Source organism: Alosa alosa, chromosome 13 (assembly GCF_017589495.1).
Source record: "Alosa alosa isolate M-15738 ecotype Scorff River chromosome 13, AALO_Geno_1.1, whole genome shotgun sequence".
NCBI classification, from domain to species: domain Eukaryota; kingdom Metazoa; phylum Chordata; class Actinopteri; order Clupeiformes; family Clupeidae; genus Alosa; species Alosa alosa.
In genome coordinates this window covers 793,645-809,796 of record NC_063201.1, presented here as the reverse complement: position 1 = coordinate 809,796, position 16,152 = coordinate 793,645, and the positions used below count along the sequence as shown (strand labels likewise).

At 43.1% G+C, this 16,152-nt stretch overlaps 1 protein-coding gene, 1 long non-coding RNA gene and 1 pseudogene across 2 annotated transcripts; all 3 read left to right on the top strand.

Annotated features, from left to right (window-relative positions):
- The first annotated feature begins 4,690 nt into the window (after nt 1-4,690).
- LOC125305668 lies at nt 4,691-5,343 on the top strand (annotated as a pseudogene).
- Nucleotides 5,344-7,038: 1,695 nt separating this feature from the next.
- On the top strand, nt 7,039-8,341 carry LOC125306211 (free fatty acid receptor 3-like). Its single transcript, XM_048261435.1, is given in 1 exon segment — nt 7,039-8,341. A coding segment is annotated over 1 exon segment (939 nt). The 5' UTR covers nt 7,039-7,145; the 3' UTR covers nt 8,085-8,341.
- Nucleotides 8,342-12,323: 3,982 nt separating this feature from the next.
- On the top strand, nt 12,324-13,359 carry LOC125306170. The gene is made up of 3 exons (XR_007195511.1): nt 12,324-12,373; nt 12,459-12,878; nt 12,986-13,359. It is a non-coding gene; the product is annotated as an uncharacterized LOC125306170 (long non-coding RNA).
- The last annotated feature ends 2,793 nt before the right edge of the window (nt 13,360-16,152 follow it).

Below are 16,152 nucleotides of genomic sequence, written 5' to 3'. Positions count from 1 at the left end.
ATGCAAATCCCAGTAATAAACAGTTATTAGTGTGGATGGTGACCCTTTATGCTTTGGGAGGAGACCCAGATAGCAATTTCCTTTAGGCCGGATCCGCATAAAAGCCTTTAGATCCGCCTGTAGCGGACATACGGTATCTGACTGTGGGCCAGGTCTTTCAGCTCTGCTAGCAATGCTGTTTTATCACCGGTTTACAGATTTGTCCCAGGTCCAATTTCCGCAACTCAACTGGAAGTCAGGAGATGCGTTTAAAATACAAAACACTGATTTGGCCCAAACCTGTGATACAGATATGAGCCGAAGGACCATTTTTTCACAGCAGACTCAGGTGGTAATGATATTAATTAAGGTGCTGATTCTGCTAAATTGACTGTCCTTTCCCTACTTCATTGTCAACTGGCTGCTAAAGAAAAAAAAGGTATTTTGGAATTGCACACATTTAGAAACCATGGGGGTGCACTATGTTCCCATGGCCACTTCATTTCTACAGTAAGGCTGGACAAGAAGATAGTTGGCTCAATATTGATCATATGTTCGTTTCATTATTTTTATTATTACCCAGCAGTGGTAAAAGTAGTCAATTGTTGTTTGTGTCAGATCTAACAGTGCTATGAGAGAACCCCATATTCTTGCCACGCATGCAGAAGTCCAAGCAGTAACGTTAATCAAGGATCTTTGGTTTGCTCAATCTTTTGACATGATTTGCCAGCCTGGGGTTGGACTAGGACAGCCCAACTTTTCAAGGTAGGCTATCTGCTTTTTATCTCTGTTGGTTTATTCAGAGACAACAACAAGCAACCGAGCGATTGATAACTTTACTGTAAGGTTATACTATTATTTTCCAGCAATATGGGCTACTAGCTTAGCTTAAGCAAAACAGCCATCTATAACTATTTTGGAAAAAACAGTGATAACGCCAACAGGAAAAACGAGTGCAATTGGGAATTGGGACCTATTTTCAAAAAGGAATAAATGGCTATGTTTTTTTTGTATTGTTTCAGATTGACCATGGAGATGACTGAGGAAGACAGCCTGAATATTGATGGGAACAGTGAAATTAACACGACTGAAACTTTGTCTGGGATTGCACTTCTACAGCCAGGTTGTTGAATAAAAAAATAATAAGACACTTATGTGTAAAGTTTTTTTATCCCCCTCTTGTGTTTGTAGCCTAGCTTATGTTTATCAGTTGAGCTGTCGGGAAAACGTTACGAACTTTAGCCTGGATGAATAACGAACCTGTTAGCAAATGTGTAGCAAACAGATTTTTCAGGATAATTAATTACCAATCACATTTCACATGTCAAATAAAGCCAGCTGATTTCTGATAAACGGGTCCGTACCACACACACTAAGCGGACCCGTATTGCATGTGATAAGCAGATCTGGAACACGTCAGTAACACAGACTACCATACGGAACTGGGCCAGTCTTAGCCCTTATTGGTACCAGATCCGTCAAACGGATCCAGACCAATTGTGGACCGATGTGCGTTTGGACGCCGGATCAGGTCCATTATGCAGATCCGTGCCGGACGTTGTGGTAGGTGTGGCCCAGTTCCGTCCCAGTGTATGTTTGCTATCTGGGGAATCATCAGTGCAACATAACATATAAGACCGTCTGACATTAATGTGGAAATGACAGACGGAGGCTTACGTAATAAATGGAAACTACCTTGAATTGTTAAACCATTGGGAAGTGGTTCTGGATTGACACTGTGATCCTTCAGAACGAAGAACAGAAGATTGAGTTCTGTAAATAAGTAAGTAATTGGGTCTATCTGTTTGTCTATGTTTGTGTGCTGTGTTAATTGCTGAAAAAAATAATTAGTTATAAGCTAGTATTAGTTCTTTAAAATGTACTTAGATTACTTTACTTATATCTCCCTTTGATTATTTATTATGTTTTTATGTGCTTTTGTGCGAATGTGTATGTGTTGGCTACCTGTTGTGAACCAAATTGCTCCTTGGGGACATTAAAGACATTTCAATTTTATTCAAAGTAACTTCACTACTCATTATTTTATTTGTGAGTTGGTCTCTCAGGCTCTATGTGTACTGGGGTTAGTTTTACACAGGGTGGTGGAGTAATGTTATTTTTTCATTGTTTTTATTTTAGCCCTGTCTGAGTGGGATATCTCACAATATCTTATTTTTCCAGACAGTTCTGTGCGTTTCTGTGTCAGTAAAAATTCTGACATCTTGTAAAGGAATCCAGATAAATTACCTAAGGTTATACTAGTCCTGTCATGTGAATACTGATTGTGCTCTCAATTTAGTACATTGTGTGCACATTTTACTAAATAGTGTGCTCATTTTACTACATTGTGTTTTTTTAGTTTTGTCAAATGAATATATTATATAGCAGTGATAGTTATTAGTGTGGATGATGATTGATGCACAGTCATTTTATGTTTTGGGAGGAGAAACATTGTTCGTCCCAAAGCAGGAGGCAGAGGACAGACATGTTTGGCAGTGGAGAGTAGAGCGAGATAGCCGCCCTTTCTCCTAGAGGCTGTGTGACAAGCAATGAGCCTTTGGCTACCAACTATGGGGATTGATAAAGAGAAAAGAGGAGCAAAGTAGAGTGGCATGGGTGTCAGCCTCTCACAAAGAGGAGGGCAGATTATTCCAAGGGAGGAGGGCTGGGCAAGTAAAGGCTCCGCCTCTTGTAATTTATGACATCATATTGATTTAGCTGACGTTTTTATGCAAAGCGACAAATAAATGAGGTCTGACATTCAAGATGCAAAAAAGGAGAACTTGAAGGAACTATAAATAACACCTTTACAAACAATACAAGATCACCAGAGGATGACAGTACAGAACTGTAAATGCCAACCAGACTAATAATGAAGTTACAAACCAGACAAAAGTAATCAAAAGAGATAGTAATGGGTGAATGCAAGCGCTATGAGAGAGGAAATGTTATGGGAGGAGGTACTTTCAAAAGAGGTGGATGTTCATAGATTCTTGAAGATAGAAAGGGATGTCCCTGTTGTGTTAGTGATTGGTAACTTGTTCCACCATTGGGGAACTTTGCACAAGAATAGTCTGGATGCTCTTCAGGGTTTTATATTAGATTAGATTAGATTAGATTAGATTAGATTCAACTTTATTGTCATTGTGCAGAGTACAAGTACAGAGACAACGAAATGCAGTTAGCGTCTAACCAGAAGTGCAAAAAAGCAGAAAAGGTGCGATGTGATATACAAAGTAGGTGGTGCATAGACATGACAGAAGATATAGTGCAGAGTAAACAGTAGTGTACAGTTGTTTTCAGAAGGTGGTTTAGAGTAGTATAAAATAAAATGTGCAGTGTATCAGCAGTAACCTTATAAGAGCAAAAATAAATATGACTATGTAATATGAACAACATGTACAGATATGTGCATGTAAAAACTATATAAATATTATATATTGCAATATAAATATATGCAGTGTATTAACAGAATATATTACAGAAAAACTGAATAAATATGGATATTTAGATTGAACCATATAAACACAGTATGTACAGCTATGTGCAGTGTGGTAACAGTACCATTGTAGTGCAGAATAGTAACATTATAATAGTATTAAGAATAAGTCAGAATGAAGAGCAGTAGAATATGGCTATGTATAAGTAAATAAATAGACACTATGGATGGGATGGGGTAGTACAGTTGTGGGGGGGGGGATGTCAGCCTCCTTGTTGTTTGGGGCAGCTGTGGCCTACTGGTTAGAGCTTCGGACTTGTAACCGGAGGGTTGCCGTTTCGAACCCCGACCAGTAGGCACGGCTGAAGTGCCCCTGAGCAAGGCACCTAACCCCTCACTGCTCCCTGAGCGCCGCTGTTGTTGCAGGCAACTCACTGCGCCGGGATTAGTGTGTGCTTCACCTCAATGTGTGCTGGGTGTGTTTCACTACTGTAATTCACGGATTGGGATAAATGCAGAGACCAAATTTCCCTCACGGGATCAAAAGAGTTACTTATACTTGTTGTCCTCCATGATCGTGGACACCTCAACAGGCACAGGCAAGGAGGCATCAGGCAGGGGCGGGGCAGTGGTCCAGTGTCAGGATGACATAAGAAATCTATTAATATTTGGGTTACACTTTACTTGCGGTAACACTTTACTTGACAGTATCGACATAAGAGTGACATGACACTGTCATGACACATGAAACCTAAAGCTAATCCTAACCTCTAACCCTATAATCCCAACCCTCACTCTAAACCTAACCCTAACTTGTTATGACAAAAAACAAATGTCACTTTATAACAGAAGCGTTATGTCACAAACGTTTATGACCTCTTTATAACACGTTCATGACAGTGTCATGTCACTCTTATGTCAACACTGTCAAGTAAAGTGTAACCCTTGTAACTCTACATAAGAGTGACATAAATCTATTAATATTTAGGTTACACTTCACTTGTAACTCTACATAAGAGTGACATGACACATGAACGTGTCATAAACATTATAAACAAGTCATAAACGTTTATGACATAATGCTTCTGTCACTCGCTTCTGTCAAGTGTCATTCGTTTTTTGTCATGACAAGTTAGGGTTAGTGTTAGGGTTGATAGTCATGTCACTCTTATGTAGATACCTTCAAGTAAAGTGTTACCAATATTTGTTTAGTCAAAGAAACCCCACAATGTGTTCATGATACATTAAATATTTTTTTCTACAGCAGTGATAATGGAGACATTCATTCTGGCCTACTATATAATCATCTTTATACTCTGGCTTCCTGCAAACCTCCTAGCTCTCTACGCCTTCAGCCGCAAGATCCACACCAAGGCCTCGCCCACCGACATCCTCCTGCTCTCTGACCTTCTTTTTCTCCTCTGCCTGCCTCTGAAGATGTATGAGGCAGCATGGGACATGCGCTGGCTCCTCCCTGAGGCCCTCTGCCTGCTCTCCACCTTTGTCTACTACTCCACCATCTACAACAGCTCTGGTCTGCTCATGGCAACCAGTGTGGACCGCACCTTGTGTGTGGCCTACGCTATCTGGTACAGGCAGTGTGTTCGTCCCCTGCACGGCATTCTGGCCAGCGTCGTCATCTGGATCCTGAGCTTGTCTCACTTCACGTACCTCTACGTGATTGAGATCATGCCGAACAGCTCGTCTCCATCGGCGGCGGCGGTCTGTTACGGCAACTTTCCAGCTGGCACTGGTTCAGCCCATCCGACTGGAGCTGTTTGTGGTCTTCTTCGTCCTGCCACTGCTGGTCTCCAGCTTCTGCTAAATCTGGTCCGTCCTCATCCTCAGCCGGGTTTCCCATCTGCAGCCCAGCAACCAACATGATTACCTTAGCAACCAGCTGAGCAACTGCTTCTTTTAGCATAGCAACCACCAGATGTACCTTGTCAATACCCTAACAACCATCTCATTTACCCCAGCAACAACTGAAATATTGTTAACCCATGATGACCCCCAACAGGGGGCAGCCGTGGCTTACTGATTAGCGCTTCGGATTTGTAACCGGAGGGTTGCCAGTTCGAACCCCGACCTGTAGACCACGGCTGAAGTGCCCTTGAGCAAGGCACCTAACCCCTCACTGCTCCCCGAGCGCCGCTGTTGTTGCAGGCAGCTCACTGCGCCGGGATTAGTGTGTGCTTCACCTCACTGTGTGTTCACTGTGTGCTGAGTGTGTTTCACTAATTCACAGATTGGGATAAATGCAGAGACCAAATTTCCCTCACAGGATCAAAAGAGTATACTATGCTTAACAACTAGCATAGCAACCACTTTATTTTGCATAGCAAGCACCATATGTACTCTAGATCTATATGTGCTCAGATAGAGATGCTCGACCACTTCCGTTCACTGCTGGACAGGAACATCTGCAGCACGGACATGACATGACATCATTGCAACAGTGTCCTCAGTGGCCGGCTCATTGGAGAGGGCAGCACTCTCTCCGCGACACCCCCATGTAAATCCTCCTCCGCCTTGCTGAAGAGATAAAGCTCTGCGTGTGGATCTGAGGTCAGAATGCTTCAGGACTTTGTCAGACAGGCATCGGCCTCCCCACACCGCCCTCTTCGTGCTCAAGTGGGTCTAATTGAATTGAGGAGAAAGAGCCTTCATCCCAGGCTAGTCTTTGTGCTTTTCTCATTCCAGTCTCCTGGGCGCCTTCACTTCCCATATAAAACACGCTGCTCGCTCATTAAACAAAGGAGGGTTGATTTTATAGGTGAGTAATAACTGATTTTCAACCAATAAGGGAACAGATACAACCTCATGGCACTAAATGTAGATAAAATGGTAGAGGATCCATGACTTCTTTTGTTCGGTGTCATATTAAATGCTCAATAGCTGTGCGGTTTGTGTTGTTGATATCATCATAATTATGTTACTATGTCTGTAATGTGATCATAATGGCCTGGTTTGCTCTCTACTGTAATCTGATAACTGAAAGCAAATGTTTTTTTTATGGTCAAATGATAGCATTGGGTTCTGAGTATTTTAATTATTAGCCCCACAAGGAAAAACAGTTAGACTTCCTCACTGATCTCTTTTATAGAACAGACTTTGATAATGGTAGGAGAGTCTATTACAAATATACATATATGACAGTTAAGTGGATATCTTTTCAAGCCACAAATTAAAGCAACACCAGAGTTTTTTGTACCTTAAAATAATGTTTCCAAAATCGTGCCAGTGGTTCATCAACTCGTAACAGCACTTCTGCATTCGACCCTCTATCGGCTATAACCGCACTATGCAAGTTTGCCAGATCGGGTAGCGGATCTGTAGTTCGATGGAATGAGACATAAGAAACTACAAATTTGACTTGCTTCTGATGTCGCAATACATCATACTTTCATAAAATCATGCAACATACTCTACCTTGTCTGTGGACATCGTTATTTGCAAAGCCGGTGTTGGAAAATCAAATAACGTGCGTGCGACAGAGGAAAAGTGCATAATACTAAGAAATATGAATCTGACATATTCTGCCTTGTCAGTCAAACAGATCCTTTTGAACACAGATACATGTTTGACCATAAATATCCACCTATATCTGTGTTCTTTATAATGACCAATACAATTAAAGTTGTATTATTGAGTGTGTGGTTAAACTGGTGTTACTGACTCTTATTCTTGTCCTTGTTGCAGTGTCCCCTCTAACACCCAAGTCATTATGGCAGATCTCATTAATGTCCACGTCCTCCTTGCCACCTACATCCTAACGTTTCTGATTGGCCTGCCCGCCAACATCCTGGCATTTTACGCGTTCAGCCAGAAGGCCCGCGACAACCCCACGCCCACGGACATCCTACTGCTCAACCTGACCTCGTCTGACCTCCTCTTCCTCCTCTTCCTGCCGCTGAAGATGTAATGCGGGTCAGGGCCCCTAGCTGGTACCTGCCGCGGTTCCTCTGCTTCGCTCATGTCCTTCATGTTTTTCACCACCATCTACACCAGCTCGCTCCTGCTGACCGCGGTCAGCGTGGACCGCTTCCTGGCCGTGGCCTTCCCCATCCGCTACCGGCAGCTGCACAAGCCTCGCTACGCCATCTGCACGGCCGCGCTGGCCTGGCTGGTCTCCTCGGCGCACTGCAGCATCGTCTTCGTGACCGAGCACCTGCTCGAGGCGGCCGGCAACAGCAGCCGCCCGCGTGACAAGTGTTACGAGGACTTCAGTGGCGAGCAGCTGCGCGTGCTGGTCCCCGTGCGGCTGGTGTTCTTCGTGGTGCTGTTCGTGCTGCCGCTGCTCATCTGCGTCTTCTGCTACGCCACCTGCATCCGCATCCTCTACAGCAAGCCGTGCATCCCGCCAGAGCGCAAGCGCAAGGCCATCGGCATGGCCGTGGGCACGCTGACCGTCTTCTTGGTCTGCTTCCTGCCCTACAACTCGGCGCATCTGGTGGGCTTCCTGACCGGCAGTAGCCCTGAGTGGCGCTACTACACGCTGCTGCTCAGCACCTTCAACACCTGCCTGGACCCCATCATCTTCTACTTCTCCTCTAGTGCCTTCCGCACCACCACCAAGGTGTCCATCGTCAAGATGCTGATGCTAAATCGGACAAATACTATACAGAAGGACAATCAGGCATCCAGGCAGACCCTCAGCACCTGACCCGCTCACTCCTGTGTCCCTTTAAGTATTTATCAAAATAAAGTGAGGCCCTGTCCACATTAAGCCGGGTCAATATGAATGCACGCTATTATCACACTATCCACACTAAAAACGGCATATTCCCAGACCCCAAACCAAACTTTTTGAAAACTCTCTCTGAGGTGCACAAATAAGAATGACATACTTGTCATGATATTGAAACAAATGTGGTGTTCCAGACCCCACCAACAACAAAAACAATACAAAAACAATAATGTTGACGAGATCATTTTCACCTCAGAAATGGATATATATTTATTCTGCTCAGATATGGATATTTATTCAGCTCAGATATGGATATATACTTATTCAGCTCAATGTGGACAGGGCCTAAATAAAGGGATGACCTCATCACAGTTTGGCTTAACAATGTTTATCACAGCTTGCAAAACATGATGTTTTAAGATGCTGCTGGTGGTGTTTCCTGCACTATAGAATGCTGCTGGTGCTGTTTCCTACATTAGTTATTGTACTTTAACTTTTAGTTTTCATTTCATTTCATTTTCCCATATGCAGATTAAAGCCTGGTATTAGCGAAATGCATAAGCGACTAAATGCTTTTTTAATGAGTTCTCTTTTAGTGTAGGACTAGGCTTAAAGGGACACCAGGCAACGTTTTCGTGTTAATTACTCATCTTCGTAAGTCGGTATATGGTTAAATGACTCGTTACAGGGCGAATGAAGACTCTCTTGCCCGCTCCTACTGTCTGTAGGAAGAATATCCCGCTTGCAAGTTCAGTATATCCTACCCACCGACCGAAGCAGGCAGGCTAACGAAACGCTAGAGATTGTTGCAAACGTTCAAAATACTTGCCAGGCTGCTTAGTTAAGCAATTAATGCAGGCTGTAGTTCTGTCCCAGATGGACTACTGTACTGTGGTATGGTCTAATACATCAGAAAATAATCTCAACAAGTTACAGGTTGTTCAGAACAAAGCTGCACATATTGTGCTCAATTGTTCATACCGAACAAGAGTCTCTGAAATGTTAAATGCATTGAACTGGTTATCAGTTAAAGACAGGTTACACTATACTCTTCTCAGTTTTGTAAGAAATGTAATTATGAAAAAGTGTCCAGCTACTTTATTTTTTCCTGTAATACACAGACATACTCGACAAGACACTCAGTTGAAAAAAGATTTTTGTTACCTGCGTACAGAACAGGGGCTGGACAAAGAGCTAGTGTTAATTTTGTCACCTATTTTTAATTTAGTCTTAGTCTTAGTCTTGTGACGAAATGTCCTTTTTAGTCTTTGTCATATTTAGTCATTCAAATATCATTTTTGTTAGTCAAGTTTTAGTCGACTAAAAGTCTCGTCATTTTAGTCTAGTTTTAGTCAAAGGGTTAGTTAAAGGGGTGGTTCAGGATTTTGGACATAGGACCTCATTTCCAAGTAAGCAAGTGTGATACTTATCAGTGGAGACCGTTTTCAACACGTTTCATCCAGTCGTTCTAATTGCAGAGTTCGCAGGTGCTAGGCTAGCGCAAGTCAACGGTATGTGCTAGCCTGCCACTAAAAACAGTCTTACCCACTCCAAAGTACACCCAAGGCAAATAAATTATAACGCCAGACTATCGATGTAAATGTCTGTATTGATAGTTTTATTTCTAACATTATTCTATCCTTGCATTTCAACGATCGCATTACATTTTGAGGGACTAGTGTCTTAGCAGCGGCGGAATTATACTTGCTCCAGTTAGTAGTACTGCGCCAAAAAGTAAACAGTAAAGCACACTCCAATGGGGATACCTAGTAGTAGCCTTGGTAATATCAGTCCATGGCTGAGATGCAAAATGACTACTACCAACTTCAGGGAACAAAGTATAACTATTGCAACGCAATGTGAGGGTAGTTGTATTTCTTACACTATTCTATCAACACAGACATTTACATCGATTGTCTGGAATTTGCCTCGAGTGTCCTTTGGAGTAGGTAAGACTGTTTTTAGTGGCAGCCCAGATAGCAAACATACACTGGGACGGAACTGGGCCACACCTACCACAACGTTCGGCACGGATCTGCATAATGGACCTGATCCGGCGTCCAAACGCACATCGGTCCAAAATTGGTCTGGATCCGTTTGACGGATCTGGTACCAATAAGGGCTAAGACTGGCCCAGTTCCGTATGGTAGTCTGTGTTACTGGCGTGTTCCAGATCTGTTTATCATATGCAATACGGGTCCGCTTATTGTGTGTGGTAATGGGACCGTTTATCAGACATCAGCCGGCTTTATTTGACATGTGAAATGTGATTGGTAATTAGGGCTAATATATCCTGAAAAATCTGTTTGCTACACATTTGCTAACAGGTTCGTTATAGGTTCACCCAGGCTAAAGTTCGTAACGTTTTCCCAACAGCTCAACTGATAAACATAAGCTAGGCTACAAACACAAGGGGGTAAAAAAAACTTTACACATAAGTGTCTTATTATTTTTTTTATTCAACAACCTGGCTGTAGAAGTGCAATCCCAGACAAAGATTAAGTCGTGTTAATTCCACTGTTCCCATCGATATTCAGGCTGTCTTCCTCAGTCATCTCCATAGTCAATCTGAAACAACAAAAAATAAACATGACCCATTTATTCCTTTTTGAAAATAGGTTAAGTCACAATTACACTCGTTTTTTTATCATCAGTGATCCTGTTGGCGTTAGCTGTTACCAAAATAGGCTAGTTATTGTGATGGCTGTTTTGCTCAAGCTAAGCTAGTAGCCTAGCCTATATTGCTGGAAAATAATAGTATAACCTTACAGTAAAGTTATCAATCGCAATTCGTTTGCTTATTGTTGTCTCTGAATAAACCAACAGAGATAAAAAAAGAAAAAAGCAGAGCCTACCTTGAAAAGTTGGGCTGTCCTAGTCCAGGCTGGCAAATCATGTGCTCCACCAGCCATCATGACCACATTCTACCGGGGGCTGTGTGGCGGAAGCTGGCCCTGCGGCATGGCCGGTATCTGTTCAATTTTGAAAAATGAGATGGATTACTTGTTTTTTACTATTCAGTAGGATACATTTGTTATTAGCAATATGCCACTTGTTGCCACTGACGTTAAGTCAAACAGTATTTTATAGTATTTTACAGCACTAGTATTTTATTGAAACGCGTGAAATATTAGTTTTAATAACTCTTGGTGGTACAGGTCTTCACCGTGGGATAGTGAACGCTGTGGTCGCCAATGTCAATCTACCAATAGCATAGTACAATACTGACATCTGTTCACGAATATTACAAGCCAATCAGATTTGGCTATACTGAATCAGCTGTTGGACAACAACAACACGAACATTTTTTTTAGCCACCGACATGGCTACCAGAGTATGGACATCGCCGAAGAGGATTGATTTTGTGGAGGTAAGTATCTTTAATATATTATATATGTATCTTGCTATATAGCATGTTGATTTAAGTAGTCAGCGATGGTCAAATGTGTTTTGTCAATGTAACGGCAATCTTAGTTAATTGTCAATTGCCGTTATATTCTTGGTAGACGCTATAGGCTAATGCTTGTCGCTAGCTTTTGTCGAGCTAAAACTGTCTTTAGGTAGCACTACATTTTATTTGAACAACTCCTTGTACAAAAAACGGCTGTGATAAAGTTAAAATGCAGTTGTTGTTAACACGAACGAATAATTTTTTTCTACAGTACCTGTTAACTTACTTAAAATTGGCAGGCTGTATTGACAAGATAGCTATTTAATTGGCACATGTGCGGTATGTGTGGTAGAACTGTTGACGTAAGTGACAGTCGTTAAGTAAATCTTATGTCAGTGTTGCATGCATGAAAAAAGACATTGCAAAAAATATTGAATTAAAACATTTAATTAACATATGTTTGATAACTAACTAAACAGAGCTAATAGCTCAAGAGGGGAACATTATTCAAACAAACAGAGCTAATAGCTCAAGAGGTGAACGTCATCCAGAGAATACCACTCTAGTCAGTGCTTGGCCTGTTCTCACACATTAAGCACTGGCATAGGTCTGTACATGGTAGATCATGCTGTTTGCATGTACATCTGCCCTTAGTACACACTGTGTTTTTGGCATCCACAGTGTACAAGTGCCAGTACAGCCTCTGGAGCTGGTGGCAGTGACATCCACTCCACTTCGTAGCCATCTCCAGCCATTTTCCACCCATGGTTCACTGGAGGTGGAATATCCGGCATACACTCAAGGCTTTGGCGGTGTACTGCAGCCTGATAACTTGCACGCTGAATAAGTTTGTGCAAGCAGTCTTTATTTGGAGGTAAGTCCCTCTCTGAACATTTTCCTGCCTTAAAATGTTTGGCCCTTGCAACGTTCACTTCTTTACAGTTTTCTTGTTCATACAGGTGACATGTGAAGACCTCCAGTGCTTCACAAAGGTCTGAAGATGGGGTGAAGCTAGCTCCTAGGTCTTGGAACAGACGCAAGTACTCTGGTTTTGAGCATAATTTTTTGTAGGCTTTTGCTTTCCCAACTTTATACAGAGCACTCACAGTATCACATCCAGAAAAGGCATGCAGACCTACAAGGGCATGACATTTGTCCTCACCAAGATGGCTGTGTAGTTTGCTTATATCTGTAATGTGTGTTTCTCTTCCCTTGGCTGTGTGGAAGTACAGATGACCGTCTATTTGTGGGCAAAATGCTAGAGCCAGCACAAAAACATCTGTGTCTGGACTCCTAATCACCAGGTCACTGCAGGACTTGGATGCATAAGCGGCGTGCAGCAGAATTCGTGTATCTGCCTCTTCTTGAGTAGTCTCAAGGTCTTTGATTTCAGTTACATCAAGGACAGTGTCATTTAGCTTGATTGCATGACACTTGTGGCCATGTGTCGTGATGATGGTAACATTTCCAATTATATTTTTTGCAGATGTGGTCCAGCGTTGGAAGAAGTACTCAAGCAAGTTGTTTTTGTTCTCCCCACATTGCAGGAATTTTTTCCATTGCTTGGGTGTTCTCTGCTCGTCACCATAGATTTTTATTTTTTGGTAGCCCTGCTCGGCCCGTCTACTTCGCTCAGCATTTTTGATACTTTGGTTGTTATATGTGTCACATACAAAATGGAGCTCTGTTGACTTCATCTCTTTTGCTGAGTGAACTAGTGTCCTCAGTACGTGGTCAGCATATTGCCCAAATGTTGGCAAAGGCTTTAGCTGTTGCACAAGAGCCATAGCATCCCAAATGTAGACTGAGCCATCGGGGCTGTCTTTCACAGTAGCAGGCGGGCCGATCTCCTCCTGCAAGACATGCATCAGCTTGGCTTTATTGGTTTTGCCAGGGGAGCCGTCAGTGTTTTGCGAGAGCCTGTGGAAAAGGACCCAAACAGTAAGTGAGCATTTCTTCAATATTAATTTGCCTAACACTGCCCACAATAATTAATCTTGCAAACAAGTTGCGGTGAGTTGTCAGGGTGATTTCTCTTCCTTTGACTTTTGTTGTAGTGCTTTGGCATGAGTCTTTAACTGTTTTAAGTTTTATTTTTTTAATTGGGTCAAGACCTAAGACCTTTCTCCTGTGCTGATCCGTCTGTCAAAGAATTCTGTGAGTGCCACTTCACCTCTCTGTTTAGCCTGTATTAAGTCTGTGGCAATGTTTTCTGATGCCAGCTGGCCAGAGGAGACTTGATAGAGAGTGTCTCCATCCAGGGATAGGTCAAAAGGATTCACCATGTTTTCAATAGTGCTCAGAATGTTTACAACATCAGTCTGATCTCTCTGCATTCTGCTTTGTTCTAGCTCTGAATTCAGATGTGCCACTGGTCCCTGCCCTGCCATGTTTTTGCACTCCACAGTCTGATCTCTCTGCATTCTGCTTTGTTCTAGCTCTGAATTCAGATGTGCCACTGGTCCCTGCCCTGCCATGTTTTTGCACTCCGCAGTGATTGCTGCCCTTTCATGCTGGGTCAAGGTCCATCGGTGAACTGCACCCTTATTCAGTGAGAACCCACTAATGCCTCCCTTTGTCTTAGAATCTCGATTGGCTGTCTGTTCAATTACCTGATCGCATGCTGTGCCAGCAAAGCCATGTGTTTGGTGCCTTTGTGCTACAAAGTCACCTGAAGTTAACTGCTGGTGTGCTGCTGGATGTGTGTTTTCCAGATTGTTCATCTCGGCCCAATATGCTGTCAGATAACGGGAATAGTTGACTTTATCACAAGCAAAGAACCAGGGCAGCATGCATTGAACAGTAGACAAATGGAGAGCCCAGTTTCCCTCCCGAGTAGCCCGGATGAAAAGAAGCAGGGTCTCCATCATTTCAATGTACTGGCTCCAAAATGCAAAGGTCAGATTTGAGTGATTTCTTTCCACAAATTCATCATAGCCTTTCAGTAAATCCAGGAATGTTTCAGAGTTAAGTGCCTCATTGAACTCAATGGGGAACCGGTCTTGCAGGTCTGTTACAATTTCCATTGCTGCAGAATTGCCTGTGTATGGCAATGTGTCTAAGTAGGCCTGCCAGCGCAGTCTTTGCAATGCCTCTGTGAAGAGCTTGTGGGCCCGCATGCTCCTGTTGTAATGGTGGCCTGTAATCACCCCATCAATAGAGCCTACAGCCACCAGTTCGGACTCAATTAAGATGTCCTGAAGGCCTGCGTCTGCATAGAGCTTCCCAATGCAGGAAAGAAATGCCATGGCCGTATGGAATTCTCCCATCCTTAAAACAAGTCTTTCTGAATATAAGCTTGTCTGCCAACGGATTTCCTGTGCCTTGGCATAGATGGCTTGGTCCACAACCAATACAATTTCTGTTTGTTTTAGGCTGCCAGCAATTGCAATGGAGCGGCTCAGGATCGTGTGAACCGTGTTCAGGTCAGTTGGGCTGGCATCAATCACAGGTAAGTAGGTCACATTTGTAAGAGGTAAGACTGCATCTTCCTTCAACATAATATTAAAACCTGTCCACCCAGGAAGAACTTTACCCTGGGCCTCAGGGACTTTCATTAAGAAGTATGCTGCATCAGTTCTCCGACCAATTGTTTGGGCACCCGTTTTGGTCCTGCTGAAAATCAATCTCCAACCCTGAACTATGAGGACCAGACCGCTTTCCTCTTCTGTAATATAGTAGGTTAAGTGGTGGAGGATTGACTGACCGCTCTCTTGTTCTTTGTCTGGATGTGTTTGGAACAGGTGCTGCATCATTACCCGTGGCTCGCTGAATTGCGATACCATTGGTGTTGTGCGTTGTCCCTTTACCAGACAGGGTCTCTTCTCCAAAATCATTGTTGTCCCAGACCAAAGTCACAGGCACTTCAGCACAGATGGATTCTGAGATGTAAGTTTCTCCTTTCTCCATTTGCAGATTAGCCAGGGCAGTATCATGCTCAAGGACCAGGGAATTGGATGAACAGTGGCCAAGACCATTCAACATTCCAATGAGTTGTGCTGAGCCAGACATATGTCTAACTGCCATGGCAAGTGCACATTGCTTCGGCATGAGCCATCGTGCTTTTGTTGCCAAGGTAATGATGTCCTGACAGGAAGACAATATTTTCCTGCTATCCTCAAAACTGACCCTAACATGCTCGTTTGTTGGTTCTGATGTAATTCCAGATGCCCATGCAATGAAATTGAACAGCTGGTGAGGCACTACCTCAAAGGCCCTCTCCAGGGTGAGGTCACTTGCAGTGGGAGGCCATGGAAGTTTTTCAGACGATTTGGCAGCGTTTTGGAGGATCTCTTTGAGGGTAAGTGCAGCATGATATAAAAGGCGATAATCATCTGTGATCTCTGTGGTGGCATTGTCAGGCTCCTCTCTCTCCATCTCCAGGTTCATATCTCCATCACTATCCTCAGATGAGGATGAAGAGGACATGGCGACATCCTGGAGAATCTCCTCAGGAGATATATTGTCTACATAAACAAGGTATGTTTTGAGGCTTTGTGGAATTTTAGAAAAGGATGGGACTTATGAAGCCTCTGTTTCAACAGGTGATCCTTATATCGCTCCTATGTCTTCTCCCTCTGTTTCTTTCACAGTGTCTTTGAAAAGGGTATTGAGACTTGCCAAGCCAAAACACCTCTCGCCTTTTTTATAAGC